Here is a 17442-nt window from a genome sequence, read left to right as displayed (position 1 = left end):
AGAGTATGCTCCACTCACTGCAGATACCAGGGCCCCCAGCAGAGGCTGACTGTCTCAAGCACTCTCCGCGAGAGCCCTGATTCCCTTGCAAGGTAAATTAGACACATGTGGGTCACGCCAGACTCCCGGGAAAGGTTTTAATGCCAGTCCCTGAAATGTGGGAGGCAGACACCAGGAACCTCCTCGAGAAGGAAGACCCGAGGAGCCTGCCTTGTCACCTCCAGCAACAGCCAGGACACACAGGTCCCCCAAATATAATTTCTGGCTCAGAGTTCCTGCGAAGTGGGACCCAACTCAGTGATTGGGGTCCAAGGTCAGAAGAAAAGATGTTGGTTTGGCTTAACATAGGCACGTCTTCGTCAGGGAGGGCTCCGAGGAGGGCGACCTTCGGGAGGGGGCGGTGGTGGGCTGGCTGGGGAGGGAGGAGACAGTCCAGCCTGGCTTGGGCAGCTCCAGGCCTTCGCTGATCAGGCCCCAGGGAGGGGCAGAGGAGGAGCCCAGACCAGTGATGGCTGAGCGGAGGACCCGGAGCAGCACTGGAGAGCTGGCTGGGCAGACCCCGAGGGGCCTACCAGTCTGCCTTTCTGCAGCAGGAAAGTTTAAGTCCTGGGTTTGGTGCCAGCTGCTCCAATGGGCACCCCTGGCTGTGAAGAACAGGGTCAAGGTCCTGGGGGTACACAGGAAGGGAAAAATCATTGCAGGTGAGAGGAAGGCAACCAAGAGGAAGAGAGGCACTTCATACGGGGGACTGAGAGGAGTGGCCTCAGTCCAGCCCAGGGCAGGCGAGGGTGGGAAGACAGGGCAGCTCCACAACCCTTACTCATGGGCTCTCTGGTTCTCCAGGCCCTCAGGCCAGCTGCGAAGGCTCAGCATTCCATTCTCCCCAACCAGACCTGGCCCCAACCCCACCCCAATTCCCCCTGTGACCTCAAACCTAGAGCGTCCTAACTGATCTGATATGCCCCTGCCTCCCTCCGGGCACCTTTCTGGGAGGCTGGCCTGGGGGGAGGGGGTGGTGGAAGGCAGGACACCCTTGGTGGTTCTTACCATCTGATTTTCTCTTCTGAGGGGACACAGCTGCCCTCGCCTGGGTGGGTAAGAAGAAAAGCCCTGCTGAGAGGCTGGCTGCAGCTTAGTAAGTCCCCCCTCCACAGCAGCCTTTCTGGGATGGGGGCCTGCACAAGAGGGCCTGAAGGGAGCTTAAGGCCCCTTCTAGGCAAAGGATGGATGAGCTCTCTTGTCAGAGACCCAGGCAGCCCGGCTGCCTTCCTTCCTTGCAGCCCATCAAAACCTGCCTGGGATCAAGAAAGGGGCTGACGTAAACGAGGTTTGGGAGGCCAAGCAAAGCCAGGGTGCCTGGGCTGAAGGCAGAGGGTGCTGGGGGCTGACAAAAGAGAGCTCCCCAGGGGAAGGGCCGCACAGAGACCAAAGCCGGTCTGGTTGGGGAGGGGGCGCCACACCGCCAGCTCCTACCCTGTGGCAGGCAGTGCTGCACCCACCTTTTTGATGGCCGTCCAGTCCTCCAGGATGTCGATCTCCTGCAGCATGTACACGATGTAGGGGCCTGCAATGGGGGTCAAGGAAGCAGGAAGCCTGGTGGAGGGGGAAGGGGATGGGCCTGGGCCCCTGGCCCAGCGGGTGGGGCGGCACCAGCATTCAGAAGAAGCGGTGCCGTGGACGGCGGGGTGGGGACCTGAGCACCTGGGGGAGCACCACCTCCTACCTCGTGGCTCCTGGGTTCTTAGCAGGGGGGAGTGCATGGCTGCGCCCTATTTCAATCTCACCCAGTCCACAGAGGGCATCCAGCCCCAATCTTACCACCCATTGGCTCCCTCCTCACCTCCTCTCAGGCCTCAAGGTCAGAAGCCCAAGGCCCAGGCCACCCACTCAGGGATCTTGCTCCTCTGTTCTCTGTGCCCTCGTCTGGCCCCTTTCTCACCTGTACAGGGACTCTCATCTCTTCTGTCCTGAAAACCACCCTCCATCGGTCTCACACGCCCATCTGGGGACCAGCCACTGTGTCCCCTTGACATCTCCACACCCTCACCTCCCACCCTGCTCAAGTCTCTGCAATCCAGATTCTTCCCTCCCTGCTTGAACCTGATCCCCATCAGGTCAATTTCCTGATAATCTGGTTGCGGCAGAAATACGGAGGGGTGTGTGCACTCGAGACTTCAATTCAACTCCGTGCTGGGCTATGCGAGGGGTAGGCCGGCACAGCAGGCCCTGAACAAGATGGGCTCACGCCTGGGGGGTGGCAGAGGTGACTATGTCCAGAAGGGAGGCAGGTGCCCCAGTTCAGGTATAGGGGTGCAGAGGAGAGGGAAGCCACAGCCGCTGTTGGGGAAACCAGGAGAGGCTTCACGGAGGTGACAACTGATGGGCACCAAGCAGGCAGAAAGGCAAAGGCATCCAAGAGGAAAGTGGAAAGCCAGCAAAGGCATGGGGGCGGGAGAGCTTGGGACGTGGCTGGGACACTGTGAGAAAGCCAGCAGGGCCTCAGAGGAGACCTCACTCGGAAAACTATAGGGACATCTCTGGATGACTGTTTCTACTTTTCCATGGTCCACACAGCCCAGAAGGACCCTGCAGAAAACTCAACAGCTGGATCTGCCTGGACATGGCCACAGGAGGCCAGACGACCTTGAGTGAGTCCGGTCTGCCCCTGTCTCCCATGTGCCTCCACCCTGACCGCCTGCCCAGTTCAGGCCACTGTGTGCGCAAGGATACCAGAGACGAGAGGCGCCTTCTTCCTCTTGCTGGGCGGCAGGGAGTCCCAGGTCTTCGAGCTGCCTCTGGCGTGTTTGTCTTCCCACCACTCTGCGCCCCAGACCAGAGTCAGCATCGGGGTGCCGTCCTCCCAGGACGCCCCACCCCTGTAGCCCGGGTCCCTCACGTGGGCCAGGCCAGCCCATCCTCATCAACCTCCCCCCCAGGGCAGTGCAGAGAAGCCTGGGCTTGGGAGCTGAGTTCAGTCCTGGGAAAGAGGTCATGGTGCGTCTGTGGACCTAGTTTCTTCATCTGTGTCATGGACGGGAGTGTAAGATCATTAACCCCTCCCTCCCCAGCACCCTGTGTGAATGGACACGCTGTGGCCATGGCAGGCGCCTGTGTGTCAGAATGATACCTCCATTGTGGAATCTGAGAACGGGGGACCCCTGAGCTGCCACTGTGCGCCAGGCACGGGGCCAGGCCCTTCCCTGTCTGCTTTCTGTCAGTCCCCACGGTGACCACGGAGCGGGTCCTCTTACAACCACCCCCCTGCAGGCGGGGAAGCTGAGGCCCAGATGGGGGGCAGGCACTGAAAGCACCGGGCCAGGCAGGGGCGCTGGCCGGCCGCTGGGCTCACCAGAGCTGAGGTCCAGGCTCTGGCGGTCCTCTTCCAGCCTCTGGATCCGCTCCTGCAGCTCGCCCTGCAGCGTGTCGTACAGCAGCAGCTTCTCACTCTGCAAGAGGCACAGTGGCTCAGGTGGGCAGGGCGGGGCGGGGCGGCCACCTCCTCTCCTCCCAGCGCACCCACATTCACCTCCAGGTGCTGCTTGGCTCCCTGCAGTTCACACTCATACTTGTTCCTGATCACGTCCAGACAGAAGCCCTTGTAAATCCCTGCGGAGGGAGGGCAATGGGCGGCCCAGCTTGGCCAGGGCTCTGGCTGCCCACAAAGGCGGGCCAGGAGCATGGGCGAGGCAGGGCAGGGGTGAGAGGGGAAAGGGACAGAGAGCCGTGGGTTCTCATAAGGGGACGGGGCACAGGACAGGCCACTGACCTGCCACCTGAATGCGAATCTTGAGGCTCCGCTGCAGCCCCCCCAGGGGCTCCGTGTATTCGGGCGCCCTCTCAGCTCCCACTTCCTCCAGCCGCACCCGCAGCTGACTCAGTCGTTCCCTGAACAACCTGGGAGGTGAAAGGCAGCCGTGCGCCCGTGTGCCCATCCGTCAAACACGTGCCCAGCTCCCCGGGTCAGGCCCTCGCTCATGCTGGCCCCAGCCAGCCCTGGCCAGCGCCAGGCCCGCTGCTGCCTCCTGGAAGCCTGGCCTGGGCCCCTCGCTCACTTCTCCTTCAGCTCCGAGAACTGCTTCTCCAGGTCCATCATCTCACTGACACACTCGCTGCGGCGCCGCTCGTAGTCCTCCTCGTCCATCTCTGGGGCAAGAGGCCAGTCAGGGCCAGCTGAGGAGGGGCGGGCGGGGTGCTCGAGGGCGTGTGGGGCTCACCTGAGCTCTCCTCCTCGGACTCGGTCTGGCTGCCGCTCCGTTCCTCCTCGCTCTCCTCCTCCTCCCCATTCATCTCGGCAGCTGAGTCGCCCTCTGCTTCCATCTCCTCTGTGTCCTTGCTTGGAGGCTGGACGGGCATCTGGGCGCTGGGAGTAGCAGTGGAGCCGTCACTCGCCCCTGCCCCCAGCTCCGAGTGGCAAAGTGGGTCACATGGTCAAACCAAGCCTCGCTGTGGACAGGGGCAACCAGGGGAGGGACTGGACTGGACTCACTGGGCTCTGGGGACACACGGGGTGGGACACATACAAATGGAGCCATCTACACATCTCCTGGAAATCTAGGTGCCACGGAAATGCCCATCCCCTTGGACGTTGTTGGTGATCTCAATCCCTGTAATATTGGCCAAGGTGATGATCCGTAAGACGGGAAAGGCCAAGATGGGCTCCCCACTACCTAAGGGACTGGGCCCAAACTTCTGACCCAGGCTTTCAAGGCCCTGCACAGACTGGACTTGAACCACTGTCTAGCCCCTTCACCCCACATCTAATGGCCAGTTCTCAAATACACCACGCACTTCCTCCCCAGCCCCTGCTGCTCACCGTGCTGTCCCTTCTGCCTATAAAGCCCTCCACTTCTCTTCCCACTCTGCAATGTTCAGGTCCTCTCACTACGCTCAAATCCTATCTCCTTCTGCTTCCTCTAAGACCCCACGTCATCAGTACTCCACTCTCTTCTGCATCCTCAATACTTCCTCTTGGCAGCTCTTTCTTAGGAAACTTTAGACATGCTTAGGTATTTCCCAACATGCAGAAAATGCAGAAACACAAAACGTCATCCCACTCCACTCAATTACCCCATTTCCCATCTTTTCAAGGTCTTGGGAACACTTGCTCTTCCTACTCTTTCACCTTCCACTTGTTCTAATCTGTTTCTGTATCACCGCTCTCAGCTGAAACTGATCCTATAGAGTTAACAGATGACCTCTTTGTACCTGATACCAATATTTTTCAGTGCCTATCTTGACTTCTCAGCAACAAAGAACACCATTAAGCATTCTTTTACTCACTGATTTAATCTTTATTGAAAACTCTAATATATGCTAGGTACCATCAGACACGATGGTAGGAGCTTGGCTCAAGTGTGACAGGCAGAAAGTCTATGATCTCAAGGAGTTTACCAGTTCCTGGGATAGAGAGGCCAGTAAGCAGAAGAGTTAAGACCAACGGCATATGGGAGAGGCAGCTAAAGGAAACCTGGAGCTTGCTGCAGCAGTGAGGGCTTGTAAAGGAAGATGGGCCAGACACATGAGCTGAGCTGGTTGAGGAACAGAGCATTCTAAGGAGAGTGAGTGGCATGAGCAAAGACCCTGGAAGAAGAGGCAGGGTTGGGGGCACATGGGTCTAAGCCTCAGAGGGAAATCTGGGCTGCAGAGATCTGGTCATCACATACAGTGAGTTCTTCAGACCTTGGGAGAGGGTGCAACCAGCAAGGCAGAATGTGTGGAGTGAGAAGGGGCTCATGATGGAACTCCAGGGTCACTGAAGGGGCAGATGATGAGACCCCTCCAAAAAAGAAGAAAATTAGCAAGAGACGGAGGAGGAAAAACTCAAAGCTGGGGAGAGAGAATTTCAGAATGAAGGGGAAGTGACAGTGCCAAGTGCAGCCAAAAGATCACCCGAGAGGAAGAATAAACAGTCTTCTCAACAGATCATCTCTTTGCCAACTGGGGGCTTCTGTTTCACCATGATACCTTCTCTGGGCTTCTTTGTAGTCCTTTAGCTCTGTGCAGTCACCTTCCTGACTTATTTATGTGTCTATTTGCCCATTCTCATGTCTGTCTCTCCAACCAGCCTGTAAGCCTGACCAGGGCAGGGCTGCACATGCGCTTTATTCACCCATTTATACCGACTCATTTGATGACTGGAGGATTTGCAAATACAAAGTTAAACAAAAACTTTTGCAGGGCAGGGATTGGCTTTTACTTCTCAGTAGCCCCTGGCTTCTGCAAAGGTAGCAAACATCAATTCAAATAAAGTAATTGGCCTAAGTTTCAAAGTGGGCTTCCCTGGTGACTCAGATGGTAAAGAATGTGCCTACAAGGCCGGAGACCTGCGTTTGATCCCTGGATGGGGAGGATCCCCTGGAGAAGGGAATGGCTACCCACTCCAGTATTCTTGCTTGGAGAATTCAATGGACAGAGAAGCCTGGCGGGCTACAGTCCATGGGGTCGCAAAGAGTAGGACACCACTGACTAACACTTTGAAAGTTTCAAAGTGTTTCAAATCATCCCTCAATGATTTCACAAATGATCTCAACCTGACCTGAAAGCCTCGGTTCACCAAACCAGCCTTTTTCCCAACCTCAAGCCTCAGTTCCTTCATTTTCCAAACTTTGCAATTCCTCTTCACTGGTAAGGCCTATCTTTCTGAACCAGAAAGGGTGAGGGGGTGGGGAAAAGTCTCTCCAGCAGCCTCTGAGTCTACTCCTTACTCTGGGTATAAAAAGAGAATAACCATTGCCACTTTCAGTGTTGTAAAGGCTGCAAACGGTAAGGAATGGCAAAGCAAATCGTAAGGCACTGTGCACATTGCAATTTATCTTTCAGAAATTGAGCAAGTCGAGGGCAGGCCTCCTAGGAAGGAAGATTCTGCCCCAGTCTCGAAGAAGCCAACCCAGCCCCTCCACGGCGCACCGAGAGCTTCCCGCCCAGTTCCATCTCCGTACGTGCAGGCGCGGGCGGGAGAATCACTGGCTCTTCCGCTGCCAGCTCTGGTCCCGCGGTCCCCGCACGCGTCCGGCCGGTTAAGTCTCCGCTTCGGCCCTGGAGATTGGGCTGGCTCCGACCGACTGATCGGAGAGGGCAAACCAGGCGCCAGGGTTGGCGTTACGCACCCGCGGGGAGTGGGGCCTCTGGCCTCACGTCCAAAACTCCCTGAGAGGTGCCGGAGGATGCGGACACTGGGCGCCGCCGCCGGGCTCCCGGAAGCGCTGGGCCGGTCTCTCTCCTCCTGGGGCGGGGGCCTGTCCGCGCTTCCGCATGCGTCATCAGGAGGCGCCTTTCGGAGCTCTCACAATTGGGCAGCTGGGGGTGAGGCATGCTGGGATACCGCGGGCCGGTTTCCATAGCAACCGATCGAACTTTACACAGGCTTTCAACAGGCAGGAAAGGCCCTTGTGCGTTCTTTGCCTTGAAGCCAGCGCGCCTCCGTCCGCAGCCACCTCCCCCAGCTTGAAAAGGGGAGAACCTGCGACCTGTTCTTCCATCCCCGCCCGGTTCAGAAGAGTAATGAAGCCAACTATAGGTGTCAACACTTATTTATTTACACATTGTAGTCGGTAGGCAAATTACCCAGCCCAGCCTATTCAAGGGTACAGATCTCAGATTATTAACACACAGAACCTACCAGACCTTTCCCTTCTCCAGAGCCCTCGGGAGGGAGGCCTAGACTATCAGGAAGCTGCCGAAAACCTAAGAACTAAATTCAACGCCTTCATCTGATTTCTTTCCAAAACGCCCCTTTTGTTAACTACTGACTTCTCAGCTCTGCCCCATTCATACTTTTTTGCTCTCCTACTGCCCACCCACCCAAGATTGTTAATAATAATAACAACAATAATAACAATAATAATACTGTAATAATATTAATAATACTTCACATTTGTACGAAGCTTACAGAGTGTTTTCACATATAGCATCTCCTCTGAGCCTCCCAACAGTTCTGTGAGGTAGGTATTTCTCACCTCCCTTTTACAGACGGGGTAACTGAAGCTCAGGGAGAGAACGGGATTTGCTCAAGGCCACACAACTAGTTAGTGGTTAAGCTAGGACTTGACCCCAGCACCCCATATTCAAGTCCAGTGTTCAAACACCACAGCCACCACTGTAAAGTGGAGTGACATTTCTTACCCCAGTCAGGCCTGAGGGGCGGCCTAAGGAGGGAGGGGTCTGAGACTTCTCAGACTAGGTGGGGGAAGGGCTCAGCAGTGACGTGGGGAGTCAGGGTACTTGGCCTTCAACTCCTGTTTGAACTGGCGGTAAAGGATTTTATTATGCTGATTTTCAGCCTCCTTTTGGGGATGGAATTTCAAAACTTCTTTGAAGCCCTTATGAACCAGGAAACCTTCATTCAGCACCTCGAAATCGAATCCTGCCACGTGCAGCTCACAGGCCTGTGGAGCGAGAGACAGATCAGCAAAGTGTGATGACATTCCTAGAGCAGAGACTGACATCCCTGCTCACTCCAGCATTCCTAGTCCTCTGGAGGCACCCTGGATCTTCCAGCCATTCAACCAATTCCTGAACTATGATCCCCCTGCCTCATTGCCTCTTTTCCATCCAGACCTCCCTGACTCCCCCATCCCTCCTGCCCCATTTCCCCTTCCCTCTCCCTTAACAGCACCTGGCTGATACGATTGAAGCCATACTGCCGAAAGCGCTCATCGAAGGTGGGCACCTTGCCTCCAGCCACGTAGAATGGCTCCCACGGGTCTTGCCAGGGCACCACGTAGGCAGGCCTCAGCAAGGTCTCTTCTGGCAGGTTGACCCAGCGGGAGTAGTTGGTGGGTGCCTGGCAGGGGGTGCAGAGCCCATAATAGAAGGGCCGCACCTCGCCCACCTGATAGAGCTGCAGCAGCTCGTTTTTGTTCATGGGCATGCGGCGGGCTCGACGGATCTCAAAGGCAGGCACCACCAGCGCTGTGCCCGCCCACTGCTTGCTCTGATCCAGCATTTCCCGCAGGCTTCTCCAGAGCCCCTCGCTGGGGACCATGTCCACGTCGATTACCAGGGCATAGTTGGCCCCCTCACGAGCCAGATTTCTCAGCAGGTTATTGGGGTAGGAGACGTTGGTGCCCAGTGCGTAATTGACTCCGGGCTGGGCCACCCTGGCCAGCTTGTCAAAGACTTCCTGGCAGGAACGCAACAGGGCAAACTCCCCTGGCTCCCGGGGGTCGGGAACGGCGGCCTCATAGCGTGAGGGGCACACAAGGTGCATGGCGACCCTGGCGCGCATATCGGGGCAGTGGCTGCTCAGCGCGTAGGTCAGCACCGTGGCCAGCTGCGCCTCCTCCTTGGTGGCGGCGAACACCGACACCGACAGCGGGCCCTCCCAGCGCTCCAGCAGGCCCGACAGGTGCAGCAGGTTGTCCACACTGGCGTGAGTGGCCAGGATCACATCGTTGGGGTCCATGGTGGTCTTCAGTAGGCCCCTGTAGACGCGGTAGTCGCCGCTGGCGTCCAGGACGCCTCCGGAGGCCAGCGCGGTGCGGAGCTGAGCCTTGACTTGGTCCACCGACCGCGGGGACGGGGGAAAGAACTCGAAATATTGGTCTTGCTCCTCTTGCCCATGCAGCCCGGACAGCAGCGACAGGTAGAGCAGCTGCAACATAGCCACCAGCATGAGCGCGGCCAGCAGCAGCTGGTAGAAGGCACATCGGATGGCGTAGGACATCTGCATGGCTCTCGGGGTTCAGGGCGCGCAGCAGGGACCACCGGGCCGCAGCTTCTGCCAGCCTCTGCAAGCCCGGATTTACCGCAGCCTGCCGAGCGGGGCCGAAGAGAGCCGAGGCGAGCCGAGCCCCGCGCGCAGCCCCGCCCACCCGGCCGCCCGCGCTGGCCTCCGGCGAGCCAACTCGCCCCCTGCTCCCTCGGAGGAGTTACTGCAGCCTCGGACCGCGCCGCGCGCTTTGCAAACGCTGGAAACTGCCCGCCACCGCGCCTGCTGTGTTCCGGGGGGACCTGCACCCCTTCCTCTGGGTCAGTGTGCGACCTCCTGGACTAAGTGCGTCCTGAAGCCTCGGTTCTCTCGCCCCAGAATCAGGGAGCGGAAACTGTGACCGAACTTGACTGCAGAATGGTGAAGGATGGCGCGGGTTCCTGGCTGCGGCAGGCGGAAAGGAACACAAAAGCCCCTTTCTGTCCGCCGCCTCTCCCTCTAAGTTTTACCAGGTCTGTATTGAGGAGCGGCTGCAGGGGTCCCGGAACACGCCGGGATGAGAGATAAGGGCATGTGGAAGAGCATACCCTCCGTGGGACGAGGTGGCCGAGTGGTTAAGGCGATGGACTGCTAATCCATTGTGCTTTGCACGCGTGGGTTCGAATCCCATCCTCGTCGTTCGTGTTTTACGCTGGAGGTGGTTCTTAATTTTCACATCCTGGTGTCTGGGGCAGTGGGTTGAAGAGAACTGAACTAGGGATGGGACACAATTCAGTTCACGCCGGGTCTCCTTTCTGTGTTTGTTCAACGTGCAGCTCCGGCAGGTTCATACTCCAAGTATGTGGAGCTAGTGGGAGGAAGTCGGAGCTGTACTTTTCCTTCTCCATAGAAAGAGGGCCAAGGGTTTGGTGGTACCAACAAACCAGAACCAGAATTCTGATTAATGCAAATTGGGGTCCAAGAACTAGAGAAGACCCCCACCACCACCACCACCACCACCGAGGAGCTGCACTGTCTAAAGTAATGGAACTGGTGGCAATGGAGGCGATGTTAGATCATTTAAAATATTAAATTATTCAGCGCACTGATTCCCTTTCCTCCAGCACATCTCTCTGGGCAGAGACCTTGCATGTATCCACACACCTGCTGCCCTCTCTCACATACACAACCACACACACTTAACACCAGTCAGTGTACACAGAAGGCGCTTAATAAGTGTTTCTGGAATGATTGACCCATGGACTCTATAAGGGGAGGAGAGGCTGTGCACAAGGCAATTACTTCCATAGGTAATGTGTTCCAGCGCTGTGAATCTTTGGAAGGAGCTTTTGGTCGGCCCAGGGAGGGCCTGGAATGTCGGTTTAAGGTGTTTGCCTGCTGCTGCACAGGCAGTAGGGAACCAAGGTTGTTGAGTTAGGAAGTGATCAGGAGCAGGAGACCTTTATTTTGCAGCCCCAGCTTGTGGAATCTGAAGCTGTCTCCTGGTTGGTAGTGTCAGAATTGAGTTGCATTTGTAGGACACTTAGCTGGTGTCAGAGAATTGCTTGATGTTGGGGGGGATAAAATAAACCAAACAAACCTAGGCATCAAAATTTATGTCCAAATTGTATGTATACCCTGGAGAATGAAATGGAAACCACTCCAGTATTCTTGTCTGGAAAATCCCATGGCAGAGGAGCCTGGTGGGCTACAGTCCAAAGGGTCGAAAGAATCAGACATGAGCAACTGACCACATACATACCCACAGTGAAGACCCAGACATAGAGAACAGACTTGATGCAGTGTGAGAAGGAAAGGGTGGGGCAAATTGAGAGAGTAGCATGGAAATGTATAAATTACCATATGTAAAATAGATAGCTAGTGGAAATTTGCTGTATGGCGCAGGGAGCTCAAATCAAGTACTCTGTGACAACCTAGAGAGATGGGGTGGGGTGGGGTGGGGTGGGAGGTGGAAGGGAAGCTCAGAGGGAGGGGACATATGGCTGATTCATGTTGATGTATGGCAGAAACCAACACAATATTGTAAATGAATTATCCAATTAAAATTTTTTTAAAGTAAGGAAAATTTAAAAAATTGTATGTATAGAAATAAACTGAATTTTGTGTATTGTCCTTGAGCCCTGCAACTTTGCTGAATTTGTTTATTTATTCTAATAGTGTGTGTGTGTGTGTGTGTGTGTGTATTCTTTAGGATTTTCTGTTTGTGTGTATATCATTTGTGATTGCAGATAGTTTTATTTCTTCCTTCTCAATTTGGATGCCTTTTATTTCTCTTTCTTGCCCAGTTGCTCTGGCTAGAACTTCCAGTACAAAGTTGAATAGATGAAATGGTGAAAAGTAGGCATCCTTATCTTTTTCCTGATCTCAGGGAGACTTCACTCTTTCATAGTTAAGCATGACATTAGTTGTGGATTTTTCATAAACACTTTTTCAGATTGAGGAAGTTCTTCTTAATATCTTCTACTTCTGTTAGATCCATGCTGTTTTCTGTCCTTTATTGTGCACACCTTTGCATGAAAGTTTCCCTTGGTATCTCTAATTTTCTTGGGGAGATCTCTAGTCTTTCCCATTCTATTGTTTTCCTGTTTCTTTACATTGATCACTGAGGGAAGGCTTTCTTTTTTTCTTTCTTAAAAAATTAATTATTTTAATTGGAGGCTAATTACTTTACAATATTGTGGTAGTTTTTGCCCTACATCAACATAAATAAAAATATGAAACATTTCACGAATTTGCGTGTCATCCTCGCTCAGGGGTCATGCTAATCTTCTCTGTGTCGTTCCAGTTTTAGTATACATGTTGCCGAAGCCAGCACTGAGGAAGGCTTTCTTATCTCTCCTTGCTATTCTTTGGAACTCTGCATTCAGATGGGTATATCTTTCCTTTTCTTATTTGCCTGTAGCTTCTCTTCTTTTCTCAGCTATTTGTAAGGCCTCCTCAGACAACCATTTTGCCTTTTTGCATTTCTTTTTCTTGGAGATGGTCTTGATCACTGCCTCCTGTACAATGTCACGAACCTCTGTCCATAGTTCTTCAGGCACTCTGTCTATCAGATCTAATCCCTTGAATCTATTTGTTACTTCCACTGTATAATCATAAGGGATTTGATTTAGGTCATACCTGAATGGTCTAGTCGTTTTCCCTACTTTTTTCAATGTAAGTTTGAATTTTGCAATAAGGAGTTCATGATCTGAGCCACAGTCAGCTCCCGGTCTTGTTTTTGTTGATTGTATACAGAGCTTCTCCATCTTTGGCTGCAAAGAATACAATCAATCTGATTTTGGTATTAACCATCTGGTGATGTCCATGTGTAGAGTCTTCTCTTGTGTTGTTGGAAGAGGGTGTTTGCTATGACCAGTGTGCTCCTGGCTGGCTATTAGCCTTTGCCCTGCTTCGTTTTGTACTCCAAGGCCAAACTTGGCTGTTACTCCAGGTATCTCTTGACTTCCTACTTTTGCATTCCAGTCCCCTATGATGAAAAGGACATCTTTTTTTGGTGTTAGTTCTAGAAGGTTTTGTAGGTCATCATAAAACCATTCAACTTCAGCTTCTTCAGCATTACTGGTCGGGGCATAGACTTGGATTACTGTGATATTGAATGGTTTGCCTTGGAAACAAACAGATCATTCTGTTGTTTTTGAGAATGCACCCAAGAACTGTATTTTGGACTCTAGTTGACTATGAGGGCTACTCCATTTCTTCTAAGAGATTCTTGCCCACAATAGTAGATATAATGGTCATCTGAATTAAATTCGCCCATTCCAGTCCATTTTAGTTCACTGATTCCTAAAATGTCGACGTTCACTCTTGCCATCTCCTGTTTGACCACTTCCAAGTTACCTTGATTCATGGACCTAACATTCCAGGTCCAGTGTTAGGTTCATTCCAATGAACCATCTTCATTCTAGAATAAATCCCACTTGGTCATGGTGTATAATTCTTTTACTGTGTTGCTGGGTTCAGTCTACTAGTGTTTTGTGAGGAATTTTACTTCTATGTTTATAAGGGATTTTGGTTTGTAGTTTTCTTGTGGTATCTTTATTTAGCTTTGGCATCAGGGTAATGCTGATCACATACAAAGAGTTAGGAAGTATTCTCCTCTTGTATTTTTTGGAAGAGTTTGAGAGTTGGTGTTAATTCTTTAAATGATTGGTAGAATTTGCCTGTGAAGTCAGCTGGTCCTGGAATTTCCTGGGAGGTTTTTGATTATTGATTCAGTCTCATTCCTTGATCGGAGAAGGCAATGGCACCCCACTCCAGTACTCTTGCCTGGAAAATCCCATGGATGGAGGAGCCTGATAGGCTGCAGCCCATGGGGTCGTGAAGAGTCAGACACGACTGAGTGACTTCACTTTCACTTTTCACTTTCATGCACTGTAGGAGGAAATGGCAACCCACTCCAGTATTCTTGCCTGGAGAATCCCAGGGACAGAGGAGCCTGGTGGGCTGCCATCTATGGGGTCGCACAGAGTCGGACACGACTGACGCGACACAGCAGCAGCAGCAGCAGCAGCAGCAGCATTCCTTGATATAGATACATCCAAATTTTCTATTTCTTCTTGAGTTACTTTTGGTAGTTTGTATGTTTCTAGGAATTTGTCCATTTCATCTAGGTTTCTCATTTGTTGGCATACAAGTGTTCATAGTATTCTCTTATAATGCTTTTTATTTTTGTACAATCAATAGTAATGACCCCTTTCATTTCTGATTTTAGTAATTTTAAAATCTTCTCTTTTTTCTTAAACAACTCAAAATTGTGTCAATTTTATTGATTGTTTGGAAGAACCAACATTTGGTTTCATTGATTTTTCTCTGTTGTTTTTCTGTCCTCCATTTTGTTCATCTCCACTCTAATCTTTAGCATCTCCTTCCTTCTGTTCTGGGTTTAATTTGCCTGAAATCCTTCCTCCTTTTTAATGTAGGCATTGACACCTATAAGTTTCCTCTCGGCATGGCTCCTGCTGTATCCCATAAAATTTAGTATGTTGTTCCAATTTCCATTTGTCTCAAAGCATTTTCTAACTTATCTTTTGATTTCTTTTTTCACTGATTAGTTGTTTAGGGGAATGTTATTTAATTTCCACATATTTGTGAAGTTTCCAGTTTTTTTATTATTGGTTTCTAGTTTCATTCCACTGTGAGTGGAAAAGATGCTTTGTGTGATTTTACTGTTTTAAAAATTATTGCAGCTTTGTTTTGTGGCCTTATATATGATCTCTCCTGGGGAATGTTCCATGTGCAGTTGGGAAGAAGGTATATTCTGCTGTGTTTAGGTGGAGTGTTGTGTGGATAGGTCTCTTTGGCCTGTTTGGTTCCTGTGTGTTCAAGTCCTTGTTTCCTTGTTGATCTTCTCTCTAGTTGTTCTATCTTTTATTGAAAGTGGAATATTGAAGTCTCTATTATTGTATAAATGTCTATTTCTCCTTCAATTTTGTCGATTTTTGCTCCATATATTTTAGGATTTTGTTGTTAGGTATGTATGTAATTATTATATCTTATTGATGGACTTACTCTTTTATAAATACATAACATCCTTCTTTGTCTCTTGAATGATTTTTGAATTAGTCTTTTTGTTTTTCTCATATTAGTATATCCACCTCAACTGTCGTTTGCTTACCGTTTGCACACAATACCATTTTTCCATCCTTTCACTTTCAACCTATTTGTGTTTTTGACTCTAAAGTGGTAGAGAGCACGTAGCTGAATCATTTAAAACTCCATTCTGACAATCTCTGACTCCTTTTTAATAAAATTTATTTATTTTGGCTGTGCTGCATCTTCATTGCCATGTGGGCTTTTCTCTAGTTGCAGTTCTCAGGCTTCTCATTGCAGTGGCTTCTCTTGTTGCAGAGCGCGGACTCTAGGTGCTCCGGCTTCAGTAGTTGTGGCCCACGGGCTTAGTTCCCCCACAGCATGCAAAATCTTCCCAGGCCAGTGATCTAACCTGTGTCCCCTGGCAGGCTAATTCTCAACCACCGGACCACCAGGGAAGGCCAGTCTCTGGCTTTTAATTGGAGAGCCAAATCCATTTACAAAACCAGGAAGTGTCCATCTCATGAAAAGGCGAGCAGCTTGAGGATAAGGACCGGCCTTCCAGTGTTTGCATCCCTCCACGGGCCTGTCTCAGTGCCCTCCGCTTAGAGCCCTTTCCAACTGTTTGCTCATGGACACTGGCTGCTTCTGAGGGAAACCGGGTCTCTTGGCAGAGCTGTGTCAGGCTGGGGAGGTGGTAGTGGCCGGGTAGAGGGGCGGTGCTGGGCATCAGCAGAGAGACAGCAAGTGTAGCCCCTCAGCCCAAGTATTTGTTTCTTTTTTAAAAGGTAGGTTTTATTATTTATTTGACTGCCCTGGGTCTTAGTTGTGGCACACAGGATCTGTAGTTGCAGCATGTGGGATCTAGTTCCCTGACCAGGGATCAAACCCAGGTCCCTTGCATTGGGGGCTCAGAGTCTTAGCCACTGGGCCAACAGAGAAGTCCCCTTTTATTTTATTTTTTAAAAAATTTCAAGTATTTGTCTCTAACATCAAACTCAGCTGCATCCTGATCTGATGAGAAAGTTGGGCTGAGTATACCGGGAAGGAAGACCAGAAGAAGGAATTCCAGGTTGTAACATCATAAGGGCATCTGAGGGGTGGGTATTCTCTTTCTGGACCGATCCTCCACTGCTCAGCTCCACCTGGGCTTGCACCAGATGGCCGGGAACCAGCACCACTGGGTTCCCCGGGTTGGCTGGGTCTGGCAGTTCTAGGGAGCTTTTGAGTACAACAGACAATAGTCTCTGAAGGTGAAAAAGAGAAGGGGACCTAGGAAGTATTGGGGTCCTGCTCCCACCAGTCTCAGCCAAAGGGTACAGTTAGGCTTAGTGGTCTGTACAAAATATTCCCAGGACCACAGCTACCATTAAGTAAATGTCAACCTGTACTCCAGTGCTTTCTCCAGGTCTCCAGTCTTCAGGAATCCCTGTTCCCACTGCTGGGAAAGAGCCTGACTTCGAACCCAGGACTCTGGGTCAGGGCACATGCACTTAAATCACCAAGTTAAATGGCTTCTGTAGAGGGAGCTGTCTCTTCTCCTTTATGTCTCCTCCTCTCTCTAATTCCCTGGTTAGGCCTCAGCTCTAAGGCCCTTCATCATTTGTCTGCAGCCCACTGCCCCAGCTTTATCCTCTTCTTTCCCCTCTCTCACAACCTAGGGACTCCCACACACCCTGTCCTACTGCCAGAAGTCCCCACTGTCCCCTGAATATTCCTTATACATCCATGCCTTGCATTTTCTGGTACTTCTGCCTGGGATGCCCCTCCCCAACCTTAGCCCAGCAAACTCATATTCATCCCTCAATGCCCAGCTCAGAGGACACCTCCTCAGGGATGCCTGCCTGAACTTCCCAGTGAGATCAATGGCCCCCTCCTCTAGCATCTCATATACATTCTGCAGTGTCCTCACAATCCCTGTCACAAGTTACCTTCTATTTCCCATGGCCTTAGGAGCAGGGTCACAGCTCCTTTGTTTCAGGGTTGTCCAGCCACCTGGAATCTGACACAGTGACTAATAGTCGAAGGAATGACTCCTTGGGGTTGGCCCTGTGTCTTTATTTCAGCTCCCAAGATCGTATCCTTTGTGTGTGTGTGTGTGTGTGTGTGTGTGTGTGTGTGGCTGCACTGGATCTTCATTGTGGCATGCCGGATCTTTCACTGTGACGCTCAGGCTCTCTAGTTGTAGCATGAGCTTAGTTGTCTCTGGGCATGTGGGATCTTAGCTCCCCGACCAGGATTCAAACCTGTGTCCCCTGTAT

The 17442-nt window shown here is 51.8% G+C and overlaps 2 protein-coding genes, 2 long non-coding RNA genes and 2 other non-coding genes across 8 annotated transcripts; 3 read left to right on the top strand and 3 right to left on the bottom strand.

Moving 5' to 3' along the window:
• Positions 1-123: 123 nt before the first annotated feature.
• On the bottom strand, positions 124-7229 carry BRMS1 (BRMS1 transcriptional repressor and anoikis regulator). 3 transcript variants are annotated; one of them, XM_081532174.1, is made up of 10 exons: positions 6939-7229; positions 4215-4360; positions 4053-4143; positions 3767-3894; positions 3527-3606; positions 3350-3446; positions 2731-2820; positions 1500-1564; positions 1048-1087; positions 124-667 (listed from the first exon to the last, which is right to left on the bottom strand). In XM_081532174.1, the coding sequence occupies exons 2-10, from the start codon at positions 4351-4353 to the stop codon at positions 660-662; spliced, it is 738 nt and encodes a 245-aa protein (XP_081388300.1). In that variant the 5' UTR covers positions 4354-4360; positions 6939-7229; the 3' UTR covers positions 124-659. The 3 variants fall into 3 exon arrangements, with proteins under 3 accessions (XP_081388300.1, XP_081388299.1, XP_081388301.1); XM_081532173.1 differs by having other exon boundaries at positions 124-584; XM_081532175.1 differs by having other exon boundaries at positions 7107-7229.
• On the top strand, positions 1304-7384 carry LOC145522907 (uncharacterized). Its single transcript, XR_014066244.1, has 2 exons — positions 1304-2206; positions 2575-7384. It is a non-coding gene; the product is annotated as an uncharacterized LOC145522907 (long non-coding RNA).
• Positions 7385-7388: 4 nt separating this feature from the next.
• LOC145522906 (uncharacterized) lies at positions 7389-10737 on the top strand. Its single transcript, XR_014066243.1, has 3 exons — positions 7389-7516; positions 7908-7940; positions 8279-10737. It is a non-coding gene; the product is annotated as an uncharacterized LOC145522906 (long non-coding RNA).
• Positions 7514-9761, bottom strand: B4GAT1 (beta-1,4-glucuronyltransferase 1). The gene is made up of 2 exons (XM_081532172.1): positions 8615-9761; positions 7514-8384 (listed from the first exon to the last, which is right to left on the bottom strand). Exons 1-2 carry the CDS (start codon positions 9668-9670, stop codon positions 8193-8195), a joined length of 1248 nt encoding a protein of 415 aa, XP_081388298.1. The 5' UTR covers positions 9671-9761; the 3' UTR covers positions 7514-8192.
• TRNAS-GCU (transfer RNA serine (anticodon GCU)) lies at positions 10246-10327 on the top strand. The gene has a single exon. It is a non-coding gene; the product is annotated as a tRNA-Ser (tRNA).
• Positions 10738-12357: 1620 nt separating the features above from the next.
• LOC145525004 (U6 spliceosomal RNA) lies at positions 12358-12464 on the bottom strand. Its single transcript, XR_014068024.1, has one exon. It is a non-coding gene; the product is annotated as a U6 spliceosomal RNA (small nuclear RNA).
• Between the last annotated feature and the right edge of the window lie 4978 nt (positions 12465-17442).

The sequence above is a fragment of the Giraffa tippelskirchi genome, chromosome 10 (genome assembly GCF_054371585.1).
Source record: "Giraffa tippelskirchi isolate mGirTip1 chromosome 10, T2T-mGirTip1v1.2.pri, whole genome shotgun sequence".
Classification (NCBI taxonomy): Eukaryota; Metazoa; Chordata; class Mammalia; order Artiodactyla; family Giraffidae; genus Giraffa; species Giraffa tippelskirchi.
Note: the sequence above shows the minus strand (reverse complement) of the source record. Positions and strands in the feature narration are given on the sequence as shown.

Coding starts and splice junctions, on each gene's coding strand:
- BRMS1 (XM_081532173.1), bottom strand. CDS start 4,353: ATGCCCGTCCAGCCTCCAAGCAAGGACACAGAGGAGATGGAAGCAGAG. Junction 3,895..4,052: donor TTCTCGGAGCTGAAGGAGAA/GTGAGCGAGGGG, acceptor TTCACCTCCCAG/GTTGTTCAGGGAACGACTGA. Junction 1,565..2,730: donor GAAGGCGCCTCTCGTCTCTG/GTATCCTTGCGC, acceptor CCCCCATTGCAG/GCCCCTACATCGTGTACATG.
- B4GAT1 (XM_081532172.1), bottom strand. CDS start 9,670: ATGCAGATGTCCTACGCCATCCGATGTGCCTTCTACCAGCTGCTGCTG. Junction 8,385..8,614: donor GCTTCAATCGTATCAGCCAG/GTGCTGTTAAGG, acceptor CTCGCTCCACAG/GCCTGTGAGCTGCACGTGGC.